At 46.5% G+C, this 13776-nt stretch overlaps 1 protein-coding gene and 1 long non-coding RNA gene across 3 annotated transcripts; one reads left to right on the forward strand and one right to left on the reverse strand.

Moving 5' to 3' along the window:
- Window positions 1–611: 611 nt before the first annotated feature.
- On the reverse strand, window positions 612–7542 carry LOC148119378 (uncharacterized). The gene is made up of 2 exons (XR_015735335.1): window positions 4160–7542; window positions 612–3132 (listed from the first exon to the last, which is right to left on the reverse strand). It is a non-coding gene; the product is annotated as an uncharacterized LOC148119378 (long non-coding RNA).
- Window positions 7543–7621: 79 nt separating this feature from the next.
- LOC148119379 (glutathione S-transferase Mu 4) lies at window positions 7622–13152 on the forward strand. 2 transcript variants are annotated; one of them, XM_087897642.1, is made up of 8 exons: window positions 7622–7782; window positions 7965–8040; window positions 8460–8524; window positions 8824–8905; window positions 9003–9103; window positions 10480–10575; window positions 10655–10765; window positions 12243–13152. In XM_087897642.1, exons 1-8 carry the CDS (start codon window positions 7747–7749, stop codon window positions 12330–12332), a joined length of 657 nt encoding a protein of 218 aa, XP_087753768.1. In that variant the 5' UTR covers window positions 7622–7746; the 3' UTR covers window positions 12333–13152. The 2 variants fall into 2 exon arrangements, with proteins under 2 accessions (XP_087753768.1, XP_087753769.1); XM_087897643.1 differs by lacking the exon at window positions 10480–10575.
- Window positions 13153–13776: the final 624 nt, after the last annotated feature.

The following is a 13776-nucleotide window of genomic DNA, read 5'->3' on the forward strand; positions in this document are numbered from 1 at the left end:
TGCGTGAGTTAACTTTTGGGGAAGGTAGAGGTTCCGGTTTAATTTTTTGACTGTAAGCAGGAGGTGATGGAGGTTAGTTCTTCCACAGATAGTGCTCTCCAGTTGACTGTGTCTGTTTGTGTTTATGTGTGGCTGGCTAAGCATGAGGGTAGGTATCTACGGAAGACGGAGGGGTCAGATCCCTCTGGGGCTGGGGTTCAAAGGCACCCACACTACAAAAAAAGAAGAAAATGACCGTGAGGCCCTTGATATGGGTGTTGGGAACTGAACTGGGGTCCTCTGGAAGAGCATGTGCTTTAAACTTGCCCAAAATTTAAAAAAATTTGTGTGCCTGTCTATGGGTATATGTATGTGAGTGAAGGAAGACACAGAGGGTGTTGCATCTTTTGGGGCTGGGGTTGCAAACACTTGTGAGGCATCTGACCTAGGTGCTAGGAACCAAACATGGGTCATCTGCAAGAGCAGTCTGTGCTCTTAACTGCAGAGCAATTCCTCCAGACCTTCATGATGGAGCCTGCTCCAACACAGTCAGCCAGGATACCTGGAGGTGGAGGGGCGGCGCTAAGGCTAAGGAAATGTCAGATGAAAGAAACTGAGACAGAAAACACAGGGTAGATCCGGGAGGTCTGTTGGTAAAAGATCAACAGTCCAGAGTTTATTTCAGACTTTATTTCGCTGCTTACACGCGAAAGCAGCACAAAGCACCGCAGAGACAGAGTCAGTCAGTATCCAACCACAAGACCTTTCCTCTCCTTGAGCAAGCAGTTTCTCCTTCTATCTGGATGTGCCCTCAGCTGGCATTCACCAGCCCGTGTCTTAGTAGATAATGTGTTCTTTCTCATGGGCAAAATACTCTTTCCCATGGGCTCAATCAGAACTTTCTCACAGTCCTCAAGGATGCAGGCGGAGCAGGTAAGCTTGACCTCAAATGACTTTTAAGTCAGAATTGACTCCAGATGGAAGCTGAGTCACATATGGGCTCCTACACCTTGATTATTTATTTTTATTGGTGTTAGGGATTGAACTCAGGGCCCTGCACATGCTAGGAATGTGCTCTGCCACTAAAGCACACACCAAGGTTTTCTGTGTGTGAGATTATGAAGTTTGCAAATCAAGGTAAACTTTCTTCCTTCTTTGCAATGTGGGCGTCTTTATTCCTTCTGCTTGCCTGGTTGCTGTGCCACAACTTTTAGTGCCGTGTTGAACAGAGACCATGAGAGTTATCATTGTTTGTCTTGGTTATGAGCTTTGGGGTAGGGGCTGGAGAGGTGACATAGTGGTTAAGAACAGTGGCTGCTCTTGCAAGAAGACCCAGGTTTGATTTCTAGGACCCTCATGGCGGCTAACAACTGGCCACAACTCCAGTTCCAGGGGATCTAGTGGCCTCTCTTGACCTTCTTGGGTACCAAGAACATGGTGTGCACTGATGCCTGTGTAGGTAAAGCACCCATATGTATAATCTTTGAGGAAAAAAAGTTCCAGTATTTTTTGTTTGTTTGTTTTTTTGTTTTGTTTTTTCGAGATAGGGTTTCTCTGTAGCTTTGAAGCCTGTCCTGGAACTAGCTCTTGTAGACCGGGCTGGCCTCGAACTCACAGAGATCTGCCTGCCTCTCCCTCCTGAGTGCTGGGATTAAAGGCACGCGCCACCACTGCCCAGCAAATTTCAGTTTTTACAGCTAATTATGATGGAGGTTTCTTACACATGCTTTTATTATGTTGACATATCTAGTTGACTTATGAGCATGAAAAACTTAAAACCTTTTGCATCTAGTTTGTGAGTTTCTGAATCATGAGAGTTGTTGACTTTCGCCTTCCTATGTAGATCTGTTAGAGACCTGGGACCTGAGGATCTGAAGAATGGGACAGACTGCTGCAGACAGCCTTCCGTCAGTGCCAGTGTGCCTTTATCCCGAACGAAACAAAGACAGCGATGATCCAGGTAAGGTTGTTTGAGTTCAGAAGAACATGATAAAAGTGTACATAAATGCCAGTAATCACATACTAAATATTAAAAGAGCAGCCGTTTCCCAGAACATCCTCAGGACACACCAGTTTAAGCACCACTGCCTGGCACATTCTATAGATTATATCTGAGAAAGTAAGAAAGCAAGGCAGAGCCCATATGCAGATCCAGGGAAGACACTGGGGACAGCACTCAGCAATCCTTTCACCAGACTGGGTTCTGTAGCCATGTTCTGACATCCAACATCCAATAAGCGAGTCTTATACATGCAATGTAAATGTTTAACACAGGAGGTGTGATCACATCCAAGAACAATCCAGGGAACACGATGCACCCGAGGTAAAGGCTCTGCCTTTTTTCCTGGAGCCCCACTCATAGCTCCCCAAGGCATTCTTCTCCACCCCTCAGTCTTTTGACCATGTTCCAACAAGAGTGGCCGAATTTTACAAGATGCTACTTCTATATCTATAGAAGGACATATGATTTCTATCTTGCATTCCGTTACCTTAACGTGTCCATCTGGCTTGCATTTGTTGAGCCATCTTTGCCAAGGACCATGATAGCCATCTCTCCCAAGAAGACACGCAGACGGTAACGGCATGAGGAGGTGGCAATCAAGAGCACAGTGAACAGAGCTGGACAGAGCCGCCACCCCCACTAAACAAGCGTAGAGACTGGAGTGCCTGTGTACTGTTGGCAGGATAGAAAATGGTGTAAGAGTCAGGAGGGAGTTAAAGGAAGACCCTACCTCATGATCCCAATACTCCCATATCCAGGGATATGGCCATTCTTCTGTTTATTGCAGCACAACTAACCACAGCCCAAGTATGAAAAACAACCCAAGTGCTCATCAGTGGGTTGATGGATAAAGAAAACGTGTTATATTTGCTTAGGATTAACAAAGAAATTCTTTACACAGAAAAAACCTGTCTCAAAAAACAAAAAGAAAGAAATGAAGAAAGAAAGAAGGAAAGAAGGAAAGAAAGAAAGAAATTATTTTTAAAAACCTTTATTTTATGTGTATTGGTGTGAAAGTGTCAGATCCTCTGCAACTGGAATTACAGACAGTTGTGAGCTGCCATGTGGGTGCTGGGAATTGAACCCAGGTCTTCTGGAAGCAGCCAGTGTTCTTAAACACCGAGTCACTTTTCCAGCCCAAGAAAGAAATTCTGCAACATACAGCAACATGGATAAATCAGGGAGGTGAAATTAATCGTTCACAAGGAAACAGTCATGGCATAGTTCCACTTTGCAGAGACGTCTAACAATGGCAAACATAGAGTAGTACAAAAATGGGGTCTGCCTGAGGTTAAGGGGGCAGACCATGTCAACTGCCACTGAGCGGCACAGCCCCTCCGCCACTCAGGGTGAACATGCTGTATGTATCTGCTGTAGGACATCGTGCGTGCAGTCAGCAGAACTAAACCGTGCACTTGAAGACTTATTTAAAGCTTTAAGCTAGCCATGGTGGCACACTGTAGAATTCTAGCAGAAAGAGGGAGACTCGGAGTCCAACCTGGGCTACCTACAGAGACCTTGTCTCAAACACAGAGACAGTAAGCTTTAGTATATCACTATTTTTTTTTTTAAGTTTACTTGTGAAAATCAACTCTAACCTGTCACAAAAGTTCCATGCTAAAGGAATGGACTTAGGATCTGGATTTTGCATGCTAGATGACTAGTTATTTTATACTGTGTTCCTAGAGCTTTTTTTTATGGAATTGTTCTGTTTATTCTCTGTGCTTCTCTTTCGCTGTTAAATCATCATCATCATCTTCCTCTTCCTCTTCCTCTTCTTCTTGTTCTTCTTCTACGACAGTCACCTGGAAAGCTCAGGCCTGACTTTATTTTCTTATATTTTAAAATATTATGACAGAGGCTGGAGAGATGGACTAGGGTTAAGAGCATTGTGAAACCACCTCCCTATCACCTACCGTCTGGAACTGTTCTAAAAGGGCCTAGAAAAGTTTCCCTAGAGCCAACATACAAAGGATTTTATGAACCTCCATAGTATTAATCTGTAGGTTAGTATTGGTCAGATCAAAGGATGTATTCCCTCCAAAGCAGTGAGCTATTGTATTGCAAATACTTTTTAAAGACTTATTTATTATTTTACAGGTATGTATGTGTGGACCACATATCTGCAAGTGCCAATGACGGCCAGAAGGGGGCATCAAACAGAAGGTTGTGAGTTACCTGATGTAGATGCTGGAAATGGAACTCAGGTCCTCGACAAGAGAACTAGGTGTTCTTCATTGCTGAGTCATATTTCTAGCTGTCTTTGGGTGTCTATTGCTGTGAAGAGACACTGTGACCATGGCAACTTTTAGAAAGGAAAACATTTAATTGAGGTGGCTCACTTATAATTCAGAGGTGGGTCCATTACCATTATGGTGGGACGTGACTGCAGGCGGGCAGATACGCTGCTGAAGAAGGAGCTGAGAGTCCTATATCTTGCAGGCAACAGGAAGTGGTCTCAAACACTGTGCAGGGCTTGAGCATATATGAGACCTCAAGGCCTGCCTCCACTGTGACATACTTCCTCCTACAAGGCCATACCTACTCCAAGAAAGCCACACCTCCTAATAGAGCCATGCCCTTTGGAGGCCATTTTCTTCAAACCACCACACAACCATCCATGGAAATCTTAGAATGAGGTTCCTAGGATGTTTCAGAAGATGCTGATGTGGGGGCCAGCCATGATAAGCTAAGTCTGGGCAGGTTTACCCAAAGGAAGCTCTTTACTTTCAACCATTATCACTTGGGACTCTGGTCATCGATGAATTTAAATGGAGTCTGGAGTCTCAATAGTTTACCCTGAGACAATGCCTGGCTGCAAGAGGAACCACAGGCTAAGACTGTCTGACCCTCACCCATGAGCAGACTACTCAAAGGAAATGCCTGGCATTCCAAGAGCTGTAGACAGAGACACCTGCTAGCTTAACTCAACAGGACACTCCTAGACATATTTCAACCTATCAGGGGTCCTGAACTTCAGAAACTCCTCACCCCCACCTCTTTGAGCTCAAGGCTCTCCAGTTATTCCAATACGTTGGACTTTGCTTTTACATACGGGATTCTTGGTTTCCTTGTTGGCTTGCTGGGATTGTGGATTTGGGCATAACAGTTGAGTCACAGTTTCTGCCCACCCCCTTTGATAAAGATCAACACGGATTCAAGGCTCTTTCCTAACTATCAGGTCTTGTCTTCATTCCACTCTGAAACCCTCTAAAGTCTAAAGCATTATTTCTCCTAGCTTAATTCTTCTTTTCTGACCCATGTACCCTATACCTGTAACTTAAGAGACCGTCACACTTTCCTGCATTTCTCCCAGGTCACTCCGCAGTTCTGCAGCTGCTGACTTACTGACCCTCACCTGACCCTGACAACAAAAATCTCACAACTGTTTCTTTTAAATAACTTCAGAAGGAAAGTTCCCTTTAAGAGGCCCCTGGGCACTTACTTTCTCTCACATCATCGATTCCAGTCTCCAGTCTCGCAAAATTTTATGCTCCTCCTGAGGTCATCATTATAAGCCTATCAACAAGGCCAATCAATTTTAATTTATATTGGGGCTACTCTGGCTGCCCCAGCTGTTTGTTTGCTTTACTCGGGGCTATCTGGACCTGTTTAGCAGAAACCATTTAATTCCATACAATAATGTCTGTCTTGCACAGAGGTGTTAAATAATCAAAAATTAAAAAATTTAAAAAGCAACAAGACAAAACAAAAACCCAACCCCCTACTCAGCTTTGTCCATTGAGACACAAAGTGACCCACTCTTATGACAACGAAGATACTCACTATTCAGGAGTCCTCTGTGCTGCATTAGCTCCCATGGGAGATGAGGCCCACCTCTTTTTCTGCACACTAACTTATTCTGATTCCAACCAGTCCTTAGAATGTTCTAGATAATTACACTATCATCTACCAAGAAATCAGGCTTATGTAAGGGTAACCAGAAACCCTCCAAAAATGAGGCAAGCACAGATAATTTGGCAGAAGTCGCAGGAGGAATTATGGCTTCTTTTCTATTATGGTCGACTTCCAGAGTGGGACTGGAACAAAATACATACAGCAAAACTTCGCAGAAGGTAAATCTCTGAATTTGAGGGCACCCTAGACTACATACTGAGTTCCAGCCTGGCCAGGGCTACAGAGTGAAGCCTCAAAAAACAAACATCAAATAGTCAGAGACAGTGGGAGATGTGGAGAAACAGTTCGACCTTTGATAATAGGTAGGAAGCAAAAGATAAGGAAAGAAAGCAACCACTTAAATAATGCGGTGAACCAACATGCAGGATGCTTTCTTCTATAAATTGCCTTGGTCATGGTGCGTTTCACACAATAGAAAAGTGGCTAAGACAAATGCATTCTTTAAGATTATAGTGCCAGGTTTGGGGGCACTTATTTCTTTTTTTTTTTTTCTTTTGGTGGCACATGTCTTTAACTTCAACACTCAGGAGGCAGAGGCAGACAGATTCTGTGAGTTTGAGGTCAGCCTGGTCTACAGAGTGAGTTCCAGGAGAACCAGGACTATGTAGAGAGACCCTCTCTCTATCTAAAAACAAAAACAACAAACAACAATGAAAAAAACCAAGCAAACAAACAACATCCTGATCATAGCTTAGTTCACAATCAGGCTAAGTAGGATAGCAGACTTAAGTGACTTCAAGGTGTATTGTTACCTCAGGCTGTGAGGCCCAGCAAAAGTCTCAGACTCTTAGAATATGAGACATTTTTTTTTTATCATAATGCCTGGCCACAGTACAGTTTTAACATTATTAAGAATTTTAGGTGTAGTCACCTGTCACTTTAGCACATTTTGGTTAAAGGTGGACCCTATATACTTAGAAGTCCCATAAAATTCCAGTGGAGCTTAAAATTATTATTTGATGACCCTGCAGAAGTCTTAAAACCATAACAAAATGCAAGTGACTAAGTGATCCCTGCTGTTCAAAAGGAGAGCCCACTTCCCCTGCCCTCCAGACACAGTCTGTACACATTCAAAAACCAGTGTTGTGAACAGTACACCCTGCTATGAACAGCAGCGATAGACTTCTCAGGCATTTCTTTCTTGATTGCAATTGCTAGAAGCTGACCCTGAGCTCCTCACGCGCTGGTCCTGTGTACCCTCCGACCTTTCAGGAAGTGTAAGGTCTGTAAGAATAATCGGGTGGTCACAAAACAGAGAAAGAGCTGCTACACTTGTCAGGGGACACGTGACTCGTTTTAAGTCCTTAAATAATATAAGCAGACATCCTGACCATGTATGAACCTCCAAAATTTCCATTTTCCCACTTTTTTTGAATCAGAGGTTTCTGATAGAAATAATCTCTTAATTCACATGTACTTCTGAATAGAGACTGCTCTCTGCCAGGCGGAGAAACATTACCTCCAGACAACTGTCCTCATCAGAACCTGCGGGGGTCTGCTTTGTTTGACAACAGGAATGAGGTGCCTAATCAACACTCCCGGGTTGGGGACTCCATTGTGGCCTGAACCTGCCACACACCCAGGGCAGCCAGAGCTCTCTGGGAAAGTCAGCGGCTCACCCAGTGCCTTGCTTCTGCGCACTGGGCAGGAGGAAGGGGGTGGGACTTCAGGCGGAATCGCAGACGCTTTCCGGTCTCATGGGGGTGGAGTTCATTAACTTTGCTTCCGTAGGGGCAGGACCACACCAGGCGCCAGCCCCGCCCAGCTATCATAAATCAGGAGGGTAAGGTCAAAGGTGCTCATCCCGAAAGTCAGTGGACTCAATCCCTGGCACCAGCACCAGCACCATGCCTATGACACTGGGTTACTGGGACATCCGTGGGGTGAGTGCCCACCTGACGGTGAAAAGAATCGCGGGGCTAGCACGAGGGAAGCGGTGAGGGGGCGGGTCCTAGAGGAATTCCTTTGCACATGGCTGCTGCTATGTGCGCCTGTGTGTACTTACTTGGCGGGAGGTGAGGTCACATGGAAATCCCAGGGCCCCTTTCCTGACCTATCTCTACAGCTGGCTCATGCTATTCGCCTGCTCCTGGAATACACAGACTCAAGCTACGAGGAGAAGAGATATGTCATGGGCGACGGTAATGACATTCTTCTGGTCAAACGTCTTCCTTACCCCTGTCCATTGGTGCTTAGCAGCCCGTTTCTGACGTACATTACATGACAGGGCTCCTCCAGGTGGACTTAGATTCTGCCTCTTCTGGAAACCTCCAGAGGATGGGCTTGATCATTCAGTAGGGAATACTGGAGGTGGAGGGGTGGGTCCTCCCACTGCTGTTAAAAATAGATCACATTCCCTGTGAAGACTTGCCAAACCTTTTTTATTTTATTAAATTTTAGAGATGTAGGCCCACAGTCCCAAGCACTCTTCGTCCCTGGAACCTTATGTTGTGAGATTCAGCGGTGAGGTTGCAATTCCCTGCTTTACAGGGTTGGGTCCCTGGAATAGGCATATTGGTCACTAGGCTAATTTCTTTTTATGTAACTTTATCAACCACAGCTCCTGCCTATGATAGAAGCCAATGGCTGAGTGAGAAGTTCAAGCTGGGCCTGGACTTTCCCAATGTAGGTGCCAGGAAGGGGAGGTTTGGGAAAGGCATGGGATTCCCACCTCATCTCCCCACCTCTCCAAGGCAGTTTGGGGTCAATGCTACAGCTCTCCACCTACCATTCCTGGAGGCTGCACAGTGTGTCTGTGATGGGCTGTGTCCCTGCTCTTCCATTCAGTGTGCAGTGTGTTCATGGAGGACTTCCCAAACAAGCCATGCTGAATGCAAGGCCAAATGGCCACATGTCTGTCCTAACCCAGGGAAGTGAGGCTGGGAATTCATATCCCATCTGACCATCCCTGCTTGTCTTTCCAGCTGCCCTACTTAATTGACGGGCCCCACAAGATCACTCAGAGCAACGCCATCCTGCGCTACATTGCCCGCAAGCACAACCTGTGTGAGTGGGGCTGGCTACAGGGTGGGGCATGGGGGACAATCTCCTTGTCTGGACTGGGGTGAGATGCTAAGGTGAGTCTGTGCTATGTGTACTGCAGGTGGAGAGACAGAGGAAGAAAAGATTCGTGTGGACATTTTGGAGAACCAGGCTATGGATGTCTCCAATGAGCTGGCTAGAGTCTGCTACAGCCCAGACTTTGTGAGTCTCATCCTGCTCCCATGCTGGGCTGGACCAGGCAGTGTTAGGGTCAGGAGTCAGCTCTTTCAGATTCCCACCTGCACAGGTCTTATTTACCTTTTGATTTTCTTAGCCACTTACCCCCCAGGATGTGTTCTGTGTTATCACCAGCAGTCCCCAGAACACTGAACTATCAAATGAACATGCTTACTTAGGCTCTACGTGTCTTAGTCCAGACTTCCCAGAGCAGACAATAACTTCCTCAATAATAGGTCTTCTGTACCCCAACACAGGTAGGTTTCCCTGCCAACACAGTAAGCCAGATCAAGCTGAATTGAAAAAGTCCTAGAATAGGTTTATTTGAGCAAAGCAACTCCTGGGTGGGTTCTCCAGTCCAGCGACTGAGGTCAGAGGAGTCATGTGCCAAAAATAAAGCAGGGAGATTATATAGATTATAGGTGCTGGGTGATGATGTATCCACCACTAGCTGGGTTTGTGCCAAAAAATGGTCAAGAGCTGAATGCTTAGACAGGGATTTGGGCTGCTGGCAGCAACAGGAGAGGAAGCTGCAATAGTCACCAGAAATGTGGATGAAACTGGGCTTTTTTGCACCTTTTTTTTTTTTAATTCAGAGACTCTGGGCAGGGCTTGGAGAGAGAGAGAGAGAAAGAGAGAGAGAGAGAGAGAGAGAGAGAGAGAGAGAGAGAGAAAGGGGAATGGGGCTTCCTCATCATGCAGGCCAAGCTGGAGGATACAACCAAACCCTAGATAGTGATGTCATGTTTCCCAAGTTTTCTGCACCTGTGCCCTCTGCTTAGGCCCTCACCAGGTAGTTCATATCATTACTGTTCATACATGTACACTGGATGGATCAGAAAAAGAAGTCCAAGATGAGGACTCAGGAAATCCTCCCAGCCTCTCCAAGTGCCTCCTTCACACTCACGGGAGGCAACGTGTTTTTCTATAGGTGACCCAGGAAGAGCCTGAAGGTCTTTCTTTCCTTTCCTTCAGCCTCAAATCCTCCTCAGTTTATTTGGGAAACTCAAGTATATTTCATCCTTCTGGAACCTATGATTTGGAACCCCCTTCATCTCTGACTACTTTCAGTTCTTGCTTTTGGTGTTGCCTGCCCTAGTGCCTGCCAGTGCACTGGGCACTCATGGGTTCAGGAATGAGGATGTCCCATTGTGGACAGTCTTTTTCTTCTCTGACTTTTCCGTTGCATTTGAAGGGTGATGATGCAATCTAGGAAATAAGTGTTGATATGTGAAATCAATGTGTGGACTCCCTATTAGTGGAGATGGCTTCCCACTGCTGGCCGTGTAGGACCATGCATGGTACTGCTGACCTGGTCACTCTGCCAGGGAACTCTGTGGTGATAGCTGCTTCTGCTTCAGGAGAAACTGAAGGGAGAATACTTGGAGCAGCTCCCAGGGATGATGAAGCTCTTCTCACAGTTCCTGGGGAAGCAGACATGGTTTGTCGGTGAAAAGGTAAAAGAGAAGAAGTTGGGGGTTGTCATTTTTTTCGGGGCACAGAATTTCATGCCCCCTCGTTCTTGGCCTTTTGCAGATAACTTTTGTGGATTTCCTTGCTTATGATATCCTGGACCTACACCGTATATTCGAACCCAAGTGCCTGGACGCATTCCCAAACCTGAAGGACTTCGTGGCCCGCTTTGAGGTGATGCCCTGATCCTCCTTCCTCTTGGCTGTCAACTTTTCCCTACTGTTTTCTTGGGCTTGGAGATGAAGAGAAGAGCAGGCAGCATGTTCAGCGCTCGCTTTCTCCCAGAGTCTGCGCTCAGCACCTGCTGTCTGTTGACCAGGTTCATCAGTACAGCGTTCCTCCAGGGACGGGGAAGGTGTCTGTCCCACTGCTCAGATCAGGAAATGTGAAACTCTCGAGGATTCCTTACCCGCTCAAGATTTCAGCAGCAGTAGAACTGGGCTGGGGTTGCTGTTGGCTTCCTGCTCCTCAGGGCAGCCGGTGGCGGCTGCAGCCTGGGTTATGTGAGGTACCAGGATGTAAAGGATACTTGTGCTTGGTCTGCAGAATGCTTTGCTGAGACCTTGTGGGGCTCCTATTAGAGAATTTAATCCTGATGTTTGTGTCATGGGCTCTCCTCCCTCACACCTTTCATTTTTTTCCTATTGAGTGTCCAGCTGTTCCTTTTGTGAGATTCACCACATACTAATTGTTCTGTTTCCTGATTTCTGTGTGAGGCATATGTTATGCCCAGTAAGAAAGGAAAAGGTGGTTCTTAGACCCACCTGGGGACCAAGTGTATTAGACAATATCAGGCAAACCAGAAAGGGAGGGGTGTGTGTGTGGGGGGCGTACCACTGGGTGCTGGGGAGCCCTGTTTCCCTGGAGACTACTTGTTTGATATCTACGCCATCTTCTGTATTAGAAATTTGGGGGTTCGAGTCCTAGGTCTAATGGGCTCCTCAGTCTGGAACTCATTTTCCTATCTCATTCCTTATCAAGTGAGGTGATTTCTCAGCCAGTTCTCGTCATTTGGTCTGAACTGGGTGACTCTGAGAAGGAAGAGGCTGGGGAGAGTTGAAGGCTGCAGCTTTAGGCTAAATGTGAACTTGGTCTCTTGATCATAGGCAGCTCCGGACATCTGAACTCTAGAGATTTCTGGAGGCTTGCTCTCTTGCTAGAAGGCCAGTAGCACATGTAACTGTTATTGAGCCTGATCCCTTTATCAGGACTTGGAGACAGGATTGGTTGAGGCTTAGTACCAGGTGCATAAGTTGGCTTTCTCCTTAGCGAATGATTAGGGCAAGCCTAGCTTTTCTTTTCTGGTCTACTATAATCTATAACCTTTGACCCCAGTTTTACCAAGTCACTGGATAAGATAGGGGTTGTCTGCCAGCCATGCCCCTTTCTGTCCAGATTCCTATTCAGGAAATATGGAGTTTATGTGTGCAAGAGGAACATGTCTGAATAGATGGGGTGATAAGGCCTCTTAGGGAGGGCAGGAAGGGAATGCCAGGAGAGAGTACAACATTGGAGAGATAGAGGCCAGGCTGATTCTAAATGTGCGCTAATTACTAGCAGTGTGAGGAAGAGGAGTTGGTTGCCCTCCCTGGCCCTGAGCAAACCTAAATCTTGGTTTTCTTTCTTTTTTTTTTTTTTTTTTAATTCCCAGGGACTGAAGAAGATCTCTGCCTACATGAAGAGTAGCCGCTTCCTCCCAACACCTCTGTATACAAAGGTGGCCACGTGGGGGAATAAGTAGGGCCTTGACAGGGCAGGAGGTGGAAATGAGGGACCTGGGGCTCTGGCAACAGTTGAACTTCCTGTAGCTCTGGCATTTCCTTCTTTCTGTTCCCTTGCTGAACTCAGAATGTCTTGGGTCCTCCTTTCTTTCATCCATTCTCGGCTCTTTCTAGCCTTTAAAGCCTGGGTCTTAAGTTTTATTCAGCAAAGTGCCCTTCTAGTGTGGCTCTCTGCACCCACTTGACAGATGGTCTTGCCTATCAGTTGTGATGTCATGAGAGTTGGGACTCTTCCCTCAGAGCTCAGCCTGGGCTAGTAGTCTAGAGATGCTTGATGTCTGAGGTCTCTGCTGGGCTATGTCGGGTACCACTGTTAGGCCTGATCCACCCTGGCCCTGGGTTGCACTGCCAGCTTTTCCTGCTGCCTCCATAGACTGCCTCTCGACCTGGCAGAGTTTGCAGGGACTCTGGTTGGATAAGCAGGGGTTGGACTTCCTGAGGCCATCTGATAGCCTCTCACCAGGCAGCTGCAGGAGGCTCTGTGGTGCTCAAAGGGAGCCTTTTGGGGCTTGGGATCGCCTGTACTCTAGCACTACTGGGGCTTCATACAGGTTTCAGGAGTGAGGATCCAGGCTTGGGGGAGTCTCCAGCAGTAAGCCACAATCCTCTCTGCCCCCCATTAGTATGTCACAATAATATCTCTGTGTCACCAGGATCCTGTCCCCTCTGTCCCTGATGCCTCTGGAGTTTCCTGTCTGGGTCACCAGGGATGGGGACCAACCTGGTTAATCCCACCTCTCTGTGAGCCCCTGGAAAATAAATTTCTTCATGCTTTCATAATTTCAGGTGTCTTTTCATACCATTTATATCAGCATTCTTTGGATAGGCATAGAATTGTTGCATGAGGGCTGGAAGGATTGCTCAGAGTTTAAGAGTATTGCCTGCTCTTCTAAAGGTCCTGAGTTCAATTCCCAGCAACCACATGGTGGCTCACTACCATCAGCAATGAGGTCTGGTGCCCTCTTCTGGCCTGCAGGCATACACAGAGACAATATTGTATACATAATTAATAAATTAAAAACAAAAAAGAACTGTTGCATGAACGTTTGAATTCAGATGTGCCCCAGCACGTCTCCCCCAGAAATGAGTGTTTCTGATAAGAAGAATCCAGTCCTTCTGACTAGGAGTCATTTGTACATGCTCTGCTTCGACACTCCAGATGACCCCCTTTGTCTTGGGATCTCCATGTCAGAGTGTTTGTAGGGATCCATACCCGGCCTGGTTCTTCTTCACCCCCTTTTGCAAACTTCCCTAGCTCAGGCTTCTCCCACTCAGATCTCAAATGAAGTTTCTCTGGGCTGACAGTGCCTCCTCCAAGAGCCAAAGGCCACTGAACAAACTCGCACCAGTCATGAGCAGCCCTCTTTTTGAGTTGCTGGTCAGGGCTGTCCAAGAGACTGTCAG

This window comes from Myodes glareolus, chromosome 17, assembly GCF_982192425.1.
Source record: "Myodes glareolus chromosome 17, mMyoGla1.1, whole genome shotgun sequence".
Classification (NCBI taxonomy): domain Eukaryota; kingdom Metazoa; phylum Chordata; class Mammalia; order Rodentia; family Cricetidae; genus Myodes; species Myodes glareolus.

Coding starts and splice junctions, on each gene's coding strand:
- LOC148119379 (XM_087897642.1), top strand. CDS start 7,747: ATGCCTATGACACTGGGTTACTGGGACATCCGTGGG. Junction 7,783..7,964: donor GTTACTGGGACATCCGTGGG/GTGAGTGCCCAC, acceptor CTATCTCTACAG/CTGGCTCATGCTATTCGCCT. Junction 9,104..10,479: donor TCTGCTACAGCCCAGACTTT/GTGAGTCTCATC, acceptor CTTCTGCTTCAG/GAGAAACTGAAGGGAGAATA.